The sequence below is a fragment of the Pygocentrus nattereri genome, chromosome 2 (genome assembly GCF_015220715.1).
Source record: "Pygocentrus nattereri isolate fPygNat1 chromosome 2, fPygNat1.pri, whole genome shotgun sequence".
NCBI lineage: Eukaryota > Metazoa > Chordata > Actinopteri > Characiformes > Serrasalmidae > Pygocentrus > Pygocentrus nattereri.
Genome location: NC_051212.1, coordinates 30,736,277 through 30,752,356, shown reverse-complemented (window position 1 = coordinate 30,752,356; position 16,080 = coordinate 30,736,277). Strand labels below are relative to the sequence as shown.

Sequence of the window (16,080 nt, the reverse complement as noted above, 5' to 3'; positions counted from 1 at the left end):
ATTATGGTGCAATAATATTCCCTGACTAAAGGTACTGAGATGTACCCTTGAGGCTGCCACCCCAGTGCCAATGAACGTTTCAGACCTTTTTCTGAGAGTGTATAAGGAGTACCTCTGGTTCCCCTAATCAGCCTTTCAATGGATGGTTCTTTAGGAAACTTTTGTAAATGAGTGTGAAGAACATCCATATAATGTAAAAGTTGGAGGAAGAACCCTTAAATTGGTGTAGAATGTGTACATCCTGTGAATGTTTTTAACCTTTTAAAGGTACTTCAGAGCCAAAAGTACTTTTATGGCATCGCTGGAAGAACAAAGGACCTTTTGTAGTACTTGCAAATCAATCAATGACCTCTGATCATGTTTAGAGAGCAGTAAACTGACACCGCTCTCTTTGTATCTCTACCCCCACTGCTTTCTAAATGGGCAGCTTGTCCTACCTTTTTATGTTTTTCCATGTTATTGACTAAATGCAAATACATATCTGGGAAGTACTTCCCTCTGCTCTTAATGCAGGTGTCGTACTCAACAAGCTCATACATGCAGAAAGTTCCATGGGTGAGGTAAATGTAATCCTTGGGTGTCTTTTCTTTCATAGCTTTGCTAAAACTATGGTTTACATATAGTTTACTTTAGTTTTTAAAGCTAAACCTTGCGACCGTCATCCACTGAGTAAGAACTGAAAATGATGTTGCTGCTGGGGCCTCTGTTCTTAGCAGGTGAGTTGCTGTTGGGTTTGTTGAGCTGGTAAATTCTCTTATTTGTGTCTTATGTATTTGAGAAAATGCAGGTCTATAGAAAACATTAGTAATTCTTCATTTCATGTCCAGTGAGCTTCCCTGTGGATAACATTTCTTTTTAGAGTGTATAAGTATTTGTAAATATGATGAAAAAGATATGTCAGAAGACACACTAGTGAAAAAATGTACTTTGTTGACAATCAGCAGCGGTTGATATATTAGGCTAAACCAATACTCAAGAAAAGTATTGTTACTTCAAAAAAAAAAAATAATAAAAAGAAATAAAAGTACCTTTCTCACAAAAAGAGGGTGGATTTGGGTCATTGGCTACACAAATCTAAATCCCAGTGCAAAACTAGAAAAAAGTCACAGTGATACTGCACAGAGCCATCTGGAAAACAGAATTTTTTACACACCTATGGACACTAAGACCACCAGAAGAAACTGCTGTTTGACCTGGTGCTTCTTGCTCTAGTCAGACTTGGCTGTAGTCAGGCATGTTGATCTACTGTGGGTAAAAGCAGCACTGTGGTGTGAGGTTTATCTGACTTCATTCTGCATTTGACAGTTTAAATTAGAATTTTATTTTCACTTAATACAGTCACTGTCTTTATTAAGATGGTTGGTTTAATGTAGGGAGTAACATCGCTGCCCTCCATGCTGTTAACTGGTGTTCAATCCCCCCACTTGAGCAAACTACAGCACTATAACACTGTAGGAGTCCTTGGGCAAGACACCTAACACTGCCTTTGCCTACCTCTATTTTAAAACCAGAAAAAAAAAAAATAAGAGCGTCAACCGAAACCAACCTAATGTGTTTTGGGTGCTGGTAAGTTCTTTTTCCCAGCAGAGTAAAATTAATCGATTTACTCATTTGCTGCAAGATGATTCACTGATAATGTTACAATATTCAGAACAATCATACTCTTTATTTTTGTTACACCTTGATTTTTCAAGGTTGACTGAAATATATGTGAATAAGTCTCACTGCCGTTGGATGTTTCCGCCAATAATGAAGCTTGTTCTGGTCTCTGTAGTCGTCCATAATGCTTTTGAAGCTTTCTCTTTTGTAGATGAGATAGAGAGTGATGATAAGGTTGCAGATGAACTAAAATGGTGATATTTGTTAGGGTAACAGTGAACAGACAGAGGCTCTGCTTGCCGAAGCTGAACCTCAACTGACGCTCTGGGTTCAACTGCGGTCTCTTCATCATATACAGTGAAACAGTGGAGCGATGGTGTTGTTAGATAGTATTGTTAGATAGTGTTGCAATCTTGCTTTTACTAAAGGGTTACATAAAATAAATTATTAGTAATTGTAATATATTTACCCATGTTTTATGCTTGTATATCTAGATCTCTTCCCCAAAATGAAACATCTTTCACTGGATTAGAAAGAAAAAAACAATGGGGAAAAAGTATTGTGAATTGAAAATATTCAGGAAAGTACAAATGTACATAAATATACACATCAAGCAGCAATGATGACTGAAGCCGGCCTTAAATACAATTTGTGCTTTAATGTTTTTCCACTCAGTGTGGTTTTTAGCATTAATAAATCTTTGGACCGATCATTTTTAGAACCTAAAAGTGACAGGTTTCATTTGAACAATTTCAGTTGTAAATTTAATTATTAATAAATAAAATGTTTTAGCCCAAAACCTCTGCAGAGCTATCATTAAACAAAGTTTAATTTTGAAGCCAGAAGTCTGACAGTGTAAGCATTTCTTTAGAAATAGCGCATTTCACATCAAACCACATGAAACATCAGTGCAATTCACCTTCAAATGAAAGCAAACTATAACCTCAGTAGCTGATATGCAGTTTCAAGTTGAATGTGTACATTGAGTACACCATCAGATTCCAGCACACCTTACTGTCCATCTCTTGTATACTTCCTGGAATACTTTTTTTCAAGCTATATTTGCATAAACAAAAGGCCAAAATAATATACACTAACCTCAAAAGAATTTGCATCTGTTGCACACTCGCTGACTATGCACATCATCTGTTATAAGCAGTTTTACCATGAACTCTGATGGACTTAATCAGCTGTAATGTGTATCTGACATTGTGCTTGCTTTTTCTAAAACCTTTATTTCTTCTACCTCTTTAGCAGCCTCTGTCATCTGGGCAGAGGAGCAGTATTATCTTGTGTCCCTTAATGACACGTGGGATAATGCCAGAAACTACTGTCAGATGTGTTACAAAGACTTGACCACCATCACACCAGGAAATGTCCAGCTCATTCAGAACCTCATCATTCAGATCCCTGTCTCTCAGAACTTCACCGCTCAGAACCTCACTGCTCAGAACTTCACCGCTCAGAACCGTTCTTCTGCCTACTGGATTGGACTCCGCCAGAACTTCAGTGGATCATTATTTTGGTCTCAGTGGTCTAATGGTGCCCCTGTCATCTACCAAAATTGGTATCCTGGTCGCCCAATCTTAAAGAAAATGGATGTGCGAATGCTCACATCTCCACCCCCAACTACTAGCACTGCTGGTACCACTGCTGGAACCACTAGCACCGCTGGTACTACTCGTACTACTGGTACTACAGGTACAACTGGTACAACTGGTACTACGAGTAACTTATTTAATGAGATGGTGCAATGTCCAGTCTTGAAGAAACTCATTGACTGTCTAAATGGATCTGATTACCTTGTCACTGCCATTACACATAACACCAGTTATAATGCTAGTACTAATTACTCAATCACACCTATTTCATCTGCCACCAGTTTTAGTACCACTGGGACTAGTACACAGTTTAGGACCAGTACCCCTGCATTGCTCAGCACATCTGCCAACACCTATTCTAGTATGCTCCTCGTCAGCAGTACCTCTGCAGGTCTCGTCACCTCTCCCCCTATGAGTACAACTACTGTGGTTCAAGAAACAGACTTTGACTATATAGAGGATTCATGTGTGGCCTTGCTCAGCTTTGGCATGTGGCGGGAAAAGCACTGCTATGAATTCCTGCCCTTCATCTGCTATGATGGTAAGTTTATTGTTCTTTTACCCAGATAGCAACCAACTCTGGAATCTCTGGAAACACAAGATCTGAAAGTAATTCTAAAAGTAGCTGCTTTCTGGATTAAAAGTTCTAATTTGACATATGATGAATATTAGTCAAGAGGAAACATTGGGCCTCATTCACCATAACTGTCCTATGTTTTTTCTTAAATGTGATCCAGAAAAAGGTTGATTATGATCGATTTAAATGCAAGGGATTCATTGAAGCAGTAATTAGGCTAAATATATACAATATATTTTTTGAAAATAAGACTTTATTTTTTTCATTATTGTTTTTTTAAAAGATCTTTTGATTAATTTTTAAGCAATGTTAAAATGTTTAGATTTATCATGAGTTTCATTTATCACATTTATCAAGTTTTGTTTGTAAATAATAAATAAATGGGTTTAATTTATAGTTAATTTCTAAATAAATATAATTTATGGGGTTGATCCTTCAACCAACCCTGAGAGGGTAGCCCGCATCAGTCCCGAGGTGTGGCTCAGACCCTAAAACACATTTTTTTCGTGTTTTAATGTCAAATATTAAGATTTTGTGTGCTGTGTTTTCTAGTCATGTACTGGCTATCATTTTTGAGTTCTTCTCAAAATTAAATTTGTAAATAAAATCTGAAATGTACAAACCAGAGGCGTTTCAGAAAAAAGTGCTGTGGTCTAATGAATGAACAATTTAACTATTTGGCTACGATCACAAAATGTATGTTTAGAGAAAAAATGAGAAGTACTTCAAATAAATGACATCTTTCTGACTGTAAGCATGAGTGTGGATCTATTATGCTTCAGGGTTGTGTGCTAGCAGTGCAGCACAAGACATGTGGTAGGGATAGAGTAAAGAAAGGATGGTAGTAAAAACCCACACTCACAGCAAGTGATAAAAGAGGCCAGGTACTACAAGTAAACAGTGATCCAAATCAACCATGACCTACTTCAAGAAATGAAAGGTTAAAGTTTTAAAGTAGCTTGGAGATTATTGAAAATCTTGGGGTACATTTTAAATACGATGTGTGTGCAAAACAGCTTATGAATATTTCTGAACTAGAAGTGCTCTGCAAGGAAAAATCCTGAATATAAAGACTTTTGTATACTGTGATTTCAGCTAAAGGGGATTTACTGAATACTGACTGAAAGGGTGCACATGCCACATTTTTTGTTTTTCCCCCAGTACGTTATATTCAGTGAATAAATAATAATTGTGCATTCCAATTTGCAGAAATATGTCATGTTTAAGTGATTCTGTGCAGAGGTGATGAACTTCTTAACTTGCAAACATTCCAAGTAGTTCAGCTAAATGTAATTTGTTTCTGTGGTGGTGTGTTTTGAAATTCTGTTTTTCTTAAGCTAGTCTCAAGCCTTGTCTCATTTATTTGGTGCACGCACTTCTCTGCAGATCGATTTTTTGGGGAGGTGAGCATTTCCAATGTGACGCATGATGGAGGTTTTCTGAGCTGGAGCCAGGCACCAGGGAATATCACACATTACAGAGTAGAGCAGAACAGAGTGAACCCACCAAATACTGAATTCAGGATGGTGACAGATTTGAATATAACACTCCAAGACCTGGTGCCAGGAACTCAGTATAACATCAAGGTGATCCCTGTGAAGTGCGACAGAGACCTCAACCCTCAGAACATCTCCTTCTCTACTTGTGAGTAAAGACAAATGCAAATGCTACTGTGCTATATTAAGCTCGAGTATAAGAAGTATTGTACTGAATATCAGTGCAGCATTTCCAACTCTGTTTGCTCAGTGAAGGAAAGTGTTTCCTTTATAGCAAATTCTCTGTTGAGCAATTTCTCTGAAGTTAAATATCCTTCTGAGGAAGAACTGGTTTAACTTTGCGTGTTAGATTTTGTAGTGTAAATAGACACATAGCTTTATTTTAACTTGGTAAAATGAATTCCTGCTATGGCATTAAAATGTGTACACGTGGAGATTATGGCATTTTATGTTTTGCACATGGGTCAGAGAAAAATCTAACTGAACAAAGGTGCACTATTTGGTTGCTGTCATCATATATGCAGTGATATGTTTGAACTGATGCATCACAACAACTCCATCTTTCCATTCCTTTATACCCTTCTCTTTATATATATATATATATATATATATATATATATATATATATATATATATATATATATCAACCAATGCCATGCTATATATATATATACACATATACTCAAACAATCTGCTTAGCATTTCCAGTGGTCTGCACAGAGTCAACTGACAGAGTCCAGACCTCAACCTCACTGAACACCCCTGGGATGAATCGGAACTATGGGCCAGGCCTTCTTGTCCAACATCATTGCCTGACCTCACAAGTGCTCTTTTGACTGAATGGATACAGATTCCCACAGACACACTCCAAAATCTTGTGAAAAGCCTTGCCAGAATAGTGGAGGCTGTTACATGTCCACATGCCTTTGGCCATAAAGTGCATTTTAGTTATATGATTTCTTTACCTTCTTTGGCAACCCCTCCACTTGTTTCACAAATTTCAAAATTTTGATCAACAGCTGCAGTTTACATTACGTGAAAAATGTCGGGAAGATTGGACCAATAGAAATTATTTGAAATCACTTAACATGAGATCTCTTTACATTGACATCAAACCTTTTGAGGAGTACAAAGTCTACGTTAATGTTTGTATCATGTATTTGATTCTTCTGATCATTGTGTGAAGGACCTTATCAGGTAGCAGCCTCAAGGTCACTTTCATTCTCTTTCTTCTAGTGCCAATGGACATCAGCAATGTGAGCATAGTGAATGTGCAAAATACTTCAGTGTTCATCAACTGGAGTGCTCCGATTGGAGGACGTGACAACTATTCAGTAAACTGGCTGGAAGGAGAAAACCAAACACTCTGCACTGAAAAAGGCAGTATAAGTACAGCTGAGCAATATAACATTACTAATCTAATTCCAGGACAATTGTACAGTATAGCAGTTTGTGCCGTGGTCAACAAAACCATTTTTGGAACACCAGGCAGGATTAGTGTCTACACCAGTAAGTAAAGTCTTCAAACTCTTAAGTAGCACTCTGCACTTATCCTTAAAAAACTTGGTCAGGCCTTTCTGGGTTTATTAGTTTTAATGAGATTTTATTAGCACAGGGAACATTTTCTCAGGCATCTTAAACTTGACATTCTGAGAATGCAAGACAGTGTTGGCAATATTGTCTTGGTTCAGGATATGATGATGCATTATTTAGCAAACATTCTGTTTCTGAGTCAGAATCCAGATGAGGGCGAGGTCATTAGAGTTGGAATTGTTTTAATGTTATCTACTACAGTCCGTGTTTGAAAACCTCTATCAGCATCAGTTATAGAAATATCCGATTTTTTATCGTCTGTATTAAAACTTGATGGCATTTAACCATGTCACTGACCTCTCCTATGCTGTTTTTTCCAGAGCCTTCTAGGGTGACCACTCTTATTTCTGCAAACAATATGAGTTCAAATATACTTGCCATGTGGTATTCGTCTGATCGCCAAGCCTCAGATTACTGCTATCATGTTGTTTTAATGGAGAACAGCACAACGTATGAAAACTTCTCAATTTCCTCAACAAGGATAAATTTGTCAAACCTCACAGCAGGAACTCAGTACAACCTGACAGTGTCAGCCATAGTAAATGGCTCATTGGAGGGAGAAACACTTACTATCGAGGCCTACACCAGTGAGTCACAATCTCTCCCACTTTCTCTTTCTTTTTATCATATCGGTCTGTCAGGCCTTCTTCTCTCTCAGATTACAGTTAATAAAACCTTTGTATGAAATGTTAAGGCTAACAGAATTATATGAGAAGGGCTTCTAACTTTCATTAAAGGCCTTACTGTCAGACACCACTAACACCACTATGCACTAGTATTTTTTGTGTTCACATCATCCAAGGAAAAAAAATCAGATCTGTGTTATGTTTTGGTCTGGTAATGTGAACGTAGCCAACAGAAAGCTATCTTGAAGTTGTTGATATGTGCATGTGTTTTTAACTGATCACCCCTTTTCTTTGTTTCCACATGTAGCACCAGAGCCTGTGAACAATCTTACTCTAACGGCCACACACAATAGTATTAACGCTAACTGGGATCTTCCAAATGGCAGTTACTATAATTTTAGTGTGGAGCTCTATTTAAACTCCATGAACAACACTGCAAATCTAACAGAATATACAAAAGAACGGCACTACAGTTTCTCTAATTTGAGATCAACAGCACTGTATTTTGTTAACGTCATCACTCATGTCAAGTTAGACAAGTATCCAAGCAAACCAGCTTCTGGTTCCTGTTACACCTGTGAGTATTTTTCCCACTTTAATCCATCACAGCACATTTACACAGACTTAAAAAAAAAGTCTTAAACGGTGGAATTTAATTGACTTATATTTATTTGTAACTTCTCTTTACCCACTCTGTGACCACACAAATGTTTCTGACATGCTTGTGATCAAATAACATGACAAATGTACAGTTACATGAAAAAGTTTGGGCACCCCTGACTAAATGACATTGTAGATTTTTGAAGTGAAAGGAAGTAAATACATCAGCAAAGTTTTTTTCTGCAAATATTCTCACACTGTTCTATTTGCTTTACTTTAAAAAAACAAAACAAAAAAAAACTGTATTTGTGGCATGTGCAAAAGTTTGCAAAGTTGGCAGATATCACATAGGCTTCTTTTAGCCAACTAAGAGTTCTTGCTTTAGAAATCGTCACCCTTTCCTGAGCAGGAACAATAAGAGTTGCACAAGGAATTCTTTCTGGTAGTTTTCTTGGTTTGCCAGACCTTGCTTCAACTTCCACAATTCCCCTTAACGGTCATTTCTTATTGACATTTCAAACAGTGGAAATTGTGAGCTGAAAGTGCTTTGACATTTTTCTACAGCCTTTCTCTGCTTTGTAGTCATCTATTTGCTTCTTTTTCAGACCCTCAGCCTGCTCTTTAGAGGAGAGTATGGCTGATGTGTTAGCATAATGTTCGAAGACTCAGAAAATTTGTTCCTTTTTACAATTCTTGACCTGCCTAATCCAACCTAGTGAGACAGTTAAGACACAACAAGTTAACTGAGTTCTGAGACTTTACCACTGAAAGGATGTCCAAACTTCACACATGCTACAGTTACAATTTTTTTTCTAAGTTTGTCAAATGTACGATAACTGGACAATGGCATTTGCATCATATGTACTGCGGTTGAGAAGCGTTCTAACCTGATGTCTGATAACAGCACAGCTTTTTCACACCAAAATGGTATCAATCCGCTGACACGTTGACAAGTGGCGTATTGTTGAGAAATGACCAGCTTTATGTGTTTTTCCCACTTACACACTTGAATCAGCTCTTCTAAGTAACAGGCCCTTTGTAGGTCAGAGCAGAGAAAACACTCGCTTATGCAGTGTAGCATTGGCACTCCAGGACCGTGACTGAGAATCACTGCTGTAGATCATAAATGTTTGACTCTATTTTCTTTCTTACATTCCTAGTACCTGTGTCACCTGCTAATATAAGCGTCACGTTCATAAACAGTACTACTGTAGACCTGAAGTGGGAGCCCCCAAAAAATTCAGAAGGGGTTGAGAATTTAAACTACAATGTGACGTACAAGTCCTTCTTTTGGGGCAGTGGCAGCACATCGAATGAAACTGGAACTAACAAAAAAACCATTTATGGGTTACAAACTGGGACAAAGTACAACTTTGGTGTCAGTGTCTATGCTGGACAGCTGCAGAGTGCACCAATCTTCATCAACTATACAACAGGTAAGGAAATCATACTCAGGAAAGCATTTTTACTTCTTTCATTTTAACATCTGTTCCTCTGCTGTTGCAAGTTTAGTCTCTCTCTCTATGCATTAAATACAAGTGCATCATTTTTTTATATTCTTTTCTACCGCTCTTTAATTGATGCTAACATAGATGAATGGTACCTGTGCTTATCACCATAATTTCAGTCTTGACTTTTGACACTAAACTATTTGTATAACTAGTCTTACAACTACACTGTAAAAAGTGAAATAGGGCAAAAGTTGATTAGAAGTGTTTTTAAGAATTAAATTCATATATTGTTTTTCTTCATCAGTCAATTTTATTGTAAGTATTCATTAACCCAGTAAAATTCCTTGTTGCCACATAGCTTTTATTTTAACATACAGTTGTTGCTTAACCTGCACCTGGTCTGAACTTGATGTTTTTAACACAGGTAGTTGAACTTTATTTTACAGTCCAGTTACCACAGTCTTACCAGTAATCACATAAGTGAATATGGTATAAATTACTGTAGGTACAGAGGTGGTTTTTGCACTTTACAGTGTTTCCACACACATGTGCCCACCTACACGTGTTTTTCGCATCTACTCTGTTAATACCATATTACTGTTATTACCGTTATTAATCATTAAGTCTTGAACTACGTCTGATATATTTCAGAGTAGCTACTCTATACTTACAAATACAACTTTGCAAAATATGCACCAAATATTAATTACAATTGGCTTTGTGATTATGGTTACGATCACTTGGTAAGTATTTAAAGGGCCCACATTTTTCTTCTCTTTAATTTGAACCTTGAGGTCCACTTACACGTCTTAATGAAATAAGTAAGTTAATACAACTTCAATGCTACAGAAATTTGGAGTGACAATCTTAAAAAATCTAATTAACTCAAAAATGAATCGTTGAGTTAGCAATCCAGTCATTTTGAGTAAGATTGTTTTTTCAGCATATTTTGAGTTGAGGATACTTTAAATGTATTATATTCACTATTTTATTTAACTTGACTTTACATGCAAATACAAATAGGCCAGTAGTGGGTTGAAAATGTTGTGTGGCTTAATGTGATAGACAGCATAAATGTTACAGCTAAATGATTTGGACTTTTGTGCTTTTTTCATCATTTTGTTTTCATGATTTCTTTGAGTTGAATAAACATGTTGCAATCTGGCTTAGACTCACCTTTACTTGATAAATGTTTGGTCAATGCAGCCTTCTTGATTGAAACTCACATCATGCCTATTGGTCCTTGGTACCATTTATTTACATATTGGGCATGTCTCTTCACTGTCTGTGTGTTGTCATTCTCCCGCCAGCCTACATTCCTTTGTATTGACTAGATTTATAAACTTTTGTGATTCATGCCAAACAGCACTGATCAAAAATCAGTGTTGAGATTGCTGAGTTAGTAAGTTCCTCTCTGCTTACTGTGGTTCTGCTGTGGCTAAATGATACAGAGACTACAGCTGCACTCTGGACTGGACTGTCAGAATTTGGTGAGGTGGTCTGTAGTGACATTAAGGTGGGAAAGACCTTGTTACAGATGTCTATGATCATATCTCTGCAATACAGTATGAATTTCTCAAAACGATATATCTATTGGTGAATTTAGTTCACAATTCCTTCATTATTTTGAGTTAGAACAGCTTAAACATAAGTCCCCAATACTCAATCATTTTAATATCAACAAAACAAATAGAATTAGTGCAACTTACTTTAGTGTAAATGAATTATGATTTATCCTCAAATTTATTATCTGATTTATCCTTTGACTTAATTCATCAAGTTTTATAGTGTACGGTGTTTGGTTGTTTTTATGTACCAAAAGCCGTCATGATTGATTTTTTTACCTGACCATTTTCCAACCCCTCTTTATCCCTTAGAATTAAACAGGTTTTTGTTTGTTACTGTGCCTTTGAGACTGACGTATGTAAATGAGTTCTGTTCTGATTGGCTGCCTTGCTTTGCACCTGCTTCAAAAAGCATTCTTGGTTGAAAAGTGAGGAAAATTCAGTTTTCCATCATGTGGGCCCTTTCAAAGGACTTACATGTCATTACTACATATTTACACAGTAATTATTAGGTACTTAGCCATAGTTGCTAAAATATGAGCAGTCACTTTGAAACCATGCAAGTTTGGGAACCTCATTAGTGATCTGAATTCAGAAATTGAACCATACATTTAACTGCTACCTTTCTCTTTCTTCTTTCCAGTACCCAATTTTAAAAATGTAACCCTCACGATGCAGTGCTCTTCTGCTACCAGCCTTTACTGTAAGGAAGGTAGTACTAAGACTCTGTTCGAAAAAGAGGTAAGTAGCTTGAAAAAAGCAGGGGCTCAACTTTACATCTTAGCATCTTTAATAACTCAACTTATTCATGTTGTATGTGTTTACAGGTCTGATAATGACTATTTTACAAATTCTGTCCACAATTTGAACTGTGTTTGATTTGAGCTTTGTTTTCAATATGTTGTTGCTGTTGGAACAAAAACTTTTATCTCCAAAATCAACACTTTACAGGAGTAAAGTGTTCCTAACAAAGTGAATCTAACGTGATCATTTTGATCCATTTCTGTTGGTCCATTCATTATGAAACTTTAACACATCAAAAAGTAACTGCAGTCGTCATGCAAAAAACAAACAACAAAATGTTTTGCTTGACAGTAACAACAAGCCATATAATAAATATTGAATATGTAACAGTAGAGCACTTATAAAAGATGGTTCTTCATGGATTCTTTAGTAAAAACAATAGTTCTATATAGAATAATGAACATCTAAAGAATCATTTGCATGCTTCAGTTATTTGCATGGTGAAGTAATTTTTCAGATTGACAGAGAATATGTATATGTATATAGTTCTATATGGAACCTTGATGACAATGGTTCTAAATAGCACCAAAGTTATTTTATTGTTACAAACTTGACATCATAACAATAGAAAAACCTTTTCATTGCTACATAGAACTATTGTGATTTTACTATTATTCCTTTTTATTAGATCATTTTCATTTATTCTGTTTATTTTCTTTTGTTGCAGCTGAAGAAAAAAATGATAAGCAAATTTGGTGATGATGACATTGTTTGGGATGTTAGGATTAAGGAAAGAAACTGATTTCAAAAGAGCAAAACTGAGCTCTCAGCGTTTATTTCAACATCTCTGGAGATTTTGTCTTGATTCTTGACATGTGAAATGTGATGATGTGAGATTTTTGTCTGAAGATATGTGTTTGATCAGCTCTGTATAGCTCTCAGCAACAGAGAATATACATCAACTGGAATTTAGCTAAATGCAAAACTGACAGGATTCCAAAGGTTTAGCTTAAAGTTTTTTGGTCATTCTTTAAACGCTTAAAACACAGAGCAAAGTACTTCATAGTGTACACTTTTGCACTTCATAAAGGCTTGAATATGTTAGGCCTCTTATAGCTAGAGTAGAAAGCATTATTCCTTTTAGAGATAAGATTTAGTTGTTTCATTTCCTTTCTGTAGTTTTAGATATGCAGCTTGTAAATCAGCAGCTGGTTATAATCCAGTCTTTGTTTAACTACTTGAAGCTCTTGTTATTCAAGCTGAAAAAGTATGATAAATTTCTCACAATAAATTGTGCACATTTATTCACATTGTTGTTAAGCGTACTTTTTGGGGTTAAAGACTAATGTTAGACGTTAGTGTTAAATAATTCTTACATTCAGAGCTACAGTATCGTAGCTATTATCATTCTATACTTACAGAACAGGATCTATTTCATTCCTGCTGAGGCAGTGTGAAGCGCATTGTGAAGGGAACCCGACACAACCTGACACAAATGGTTTTTGCTAGTATTGTAGAATTTGAGCCCAGTATCCAGCCCATGCATTAACAGTTTTGGCTTTGTCTCAGTCTCAGGGTAAGGTGGGATAAGAAAATCCTCTAGAGACCAGCCGAGTGTGATGCCTCCACCTGAATTAAACTCAACTTTTTTCTTTTGTTATTGAACATCAACAAAACCCTCAAACCACCAACAAAACGGTTTAAATAACGTCTGTTCGCTGCTGGGTGAGGATCTAATTGATCTTCTCATGATGAAGTATATTGTTTGGTTGATATTCAGCCGCCTTTAGGTGGTGATTCAGAACGTTTTAGAGAACAGAGTATAAACCTCACCATCATCTGCTTCCAGAAAATAATATTTTTTAAGCTATACATTTTTCTATTCAATATGAAATTTTTCCATAACGAGGAATAAAGTAAGATTATTCATTTACACTGGGGTTAACTGTAACTGCTCGAGGAACTAGCTGTAACATTCACTGAGAAAGTCTGAACAATCAATGCAAAATACAATTCATTCAGTACAATTGTTCTTGTTTGAACAAGATGAGCTTGGTGAGGTTTTAGAATTAGAATTAGAATTAACAACCATTTGTCACTGTGTTTGCTCACTGTGAAATTAGACCTCTGCATTTAACCCATCCTGCAGTAAAACACCCACATACATGCACACTAGTGAACACACACACAAGGGCCAGTGAGCACACTTGCCCGGAGCAGAGGGCAGCCCTATCCACGGCGCCCGGGGAGCAATTGATAGGTGTGATTGGCATCACCATGCTTTTGTTAAAGCTTTCATTCACATCCGCACGGCTATAAACTGATACTGCACATTTTTGGAACACTCAAGTTGTGTCTTTGTATGTTAAGGTCTTGGCTTGATTGTTTGGTCTCATGCCTTAATGAGTCTGTGGGGATGATCCACTGTGACTGCACAGCCCAGGGGCTCCAGATGGTCTTAACCTGGCCCTGGTGCAAAGTAACTATTGGCATGCACCTATAATGATTCACATTGAGGTACACTTCTTTTACGCTTTGAGGGGTTCAGTTACAGCTGCATTTAGTTGAGCCCACCTCTGTCCTCTTCCCCACTCTACTGACTCTTCGCGTCTGTGGCCTCGGTCACCACACACCAAGCTTCTTTATCTGGCGGGTTGCGCTGAGACTGCTTTTCATTTTGTGACTGACCTGTTTGGATGGCTGGATGTTTTACTGACTGCTGTGTTTGGAAGCTCAGTGGAGGTCGGTGCTTCCACGTAGTGGTGTGTAACCGCCTTTAGTCACAACAAGTTGTAAAGATAGAAAGTGCCAGTAGGGGTCGCTGTCTGGCAGGCTAAAAAAAACACCTTTCAGCTCAGTATTGGAGCATCTGGGCTCACGGTCAACACTGACTGGAGCTTTTGGAGAGGTGAATGGGTTCGCACAGCAGTTTTTGTAGGATTTTGCTTTGTTATCGCTTATTTTATTTATCTATATATTTATTTTGTAATGTCTAAAATCGGTGGAAACTGGAAATGGAGAAGATTATACAAGTGACGGACTGACAATGGGGTCAAAGCGTGACATGATGGCTCTCTTCGTCTATAACGCTTCACGGCACGGACTGAGGACAGTAAACCTGGAAGAACAAAATAACAGACTTTTCTAAGTTTACGTCGCGCATGAACAGCTGTGTATTGTGTATCTGAAGTGCAGTTGGTAAGTGTCGGTGCTGATGATAAAATCTATTTTTTAACAAGTCTTTAGTGTTTATTTATACAACTGTACAAACGTTATTATTATTATTATTATTGTTGTTGTTGTTGATGATGATGTTTTTAGTAGTAGTAGTATTTATTTATTTATTTGTGTTACTATAAAGCTGTAACTTTCTGTATATTATTAGAGTCTGTGCCTCTCTCAGTGCAGTAGATCGCATTATTTTCGCTGGACCTCTTATAGCAGGACCACCTTTCTCTCCTCTACGCCTGAAGCCTTCAGAGCACTGGCCTTTACCACTGCGCTAGCTTTAAACTAGAGGAGCTGCCAGTTTTTCCTCTCCTGACCAAAGGAGCGCACTCAAGGGTTCTTTAGTAAAGGCGCTTGTTGTGCTGAGAACCGTGAGTTCTGTAAAGGTTTAAAAGAAAGACTGAGCGTCTTTAGGCTCTGAACTCTGCTGAGGCTTTTCACTGACCGCGCTTTATGCTTCTCACAGCGCTGGGAGTCCGCAGTGGTGATGAGATGTAGTAAAATTCGGACAATAATACTCGTTTATAATAGTAAATGATAATAAAGAACTAAACATAACGGCTGGTCTTTTCGCGCAGCGCTATTGATTACAGCAGTTTTAATGTGAGAGTTTTAGTGAAGGGATTGGCGAGTTGAGCTGTTTATCAGTTTGGAAGGTCTTTCTAATGACAGACAGCATGAGTGTGATATTAGCACTTGCTGGAAAGCGAACTAAGAGACAGATACCAGAAACAACACCGCTTAAACGACACACTGAAGACTGAAGTCACTGATAATGTTTGCGTATCTAAAGTTTTATTATTATTATTATTATTATTATTTAAAATGTGTAGTGGAACAGTAGACAAACCACAGGCCTTTACTGCGAAATGTCGCTCAAATCATTTTAACTGTCTCTGGGGCGAAGCCTCTCATATCACTGAGGTGGGAACCTCAAGGCTACGTCTTCAGTGCCTTTAGTCAGGGACGTAACTGTACCACGATCCATTAAAATAATATA

General features: G+C 37.2%; 1 protein-coding gene across 1 annotated transcript; it reads left to right on the top strand.

The window, feature by feature from the left end:
- Positions 1-482: 482 nt before the first annotated feature.
- Positions 483-13,160, top strand: LOC108436225 (receptor-type tyrosine-protein phosphatase eta). The gene is made up of 9 exons (XM_017712579.2): positions 483-716; positions 2,854-3,741; positions 5,164-5,421; positions 6,510-6,782; positions 7,187-7,453; positions 7,800-8,069; positions 9,253-9,528; positions 11,752-11,849; positions 12,580-13,160. The coding sequence occupies exons 1-9, from the start codon at positions 683-685 to the stop codon at positions 12,652-12,654; spliced, it is 2,439 nt and encodes an 812-aa protein (XP_017568068.1). The 5' UTR covers positions 483-682; the 3' UTR covers positions 12,655-13,160.
- Positions 13,161-16,080: the final 2,920 nt, after the last annotated feature.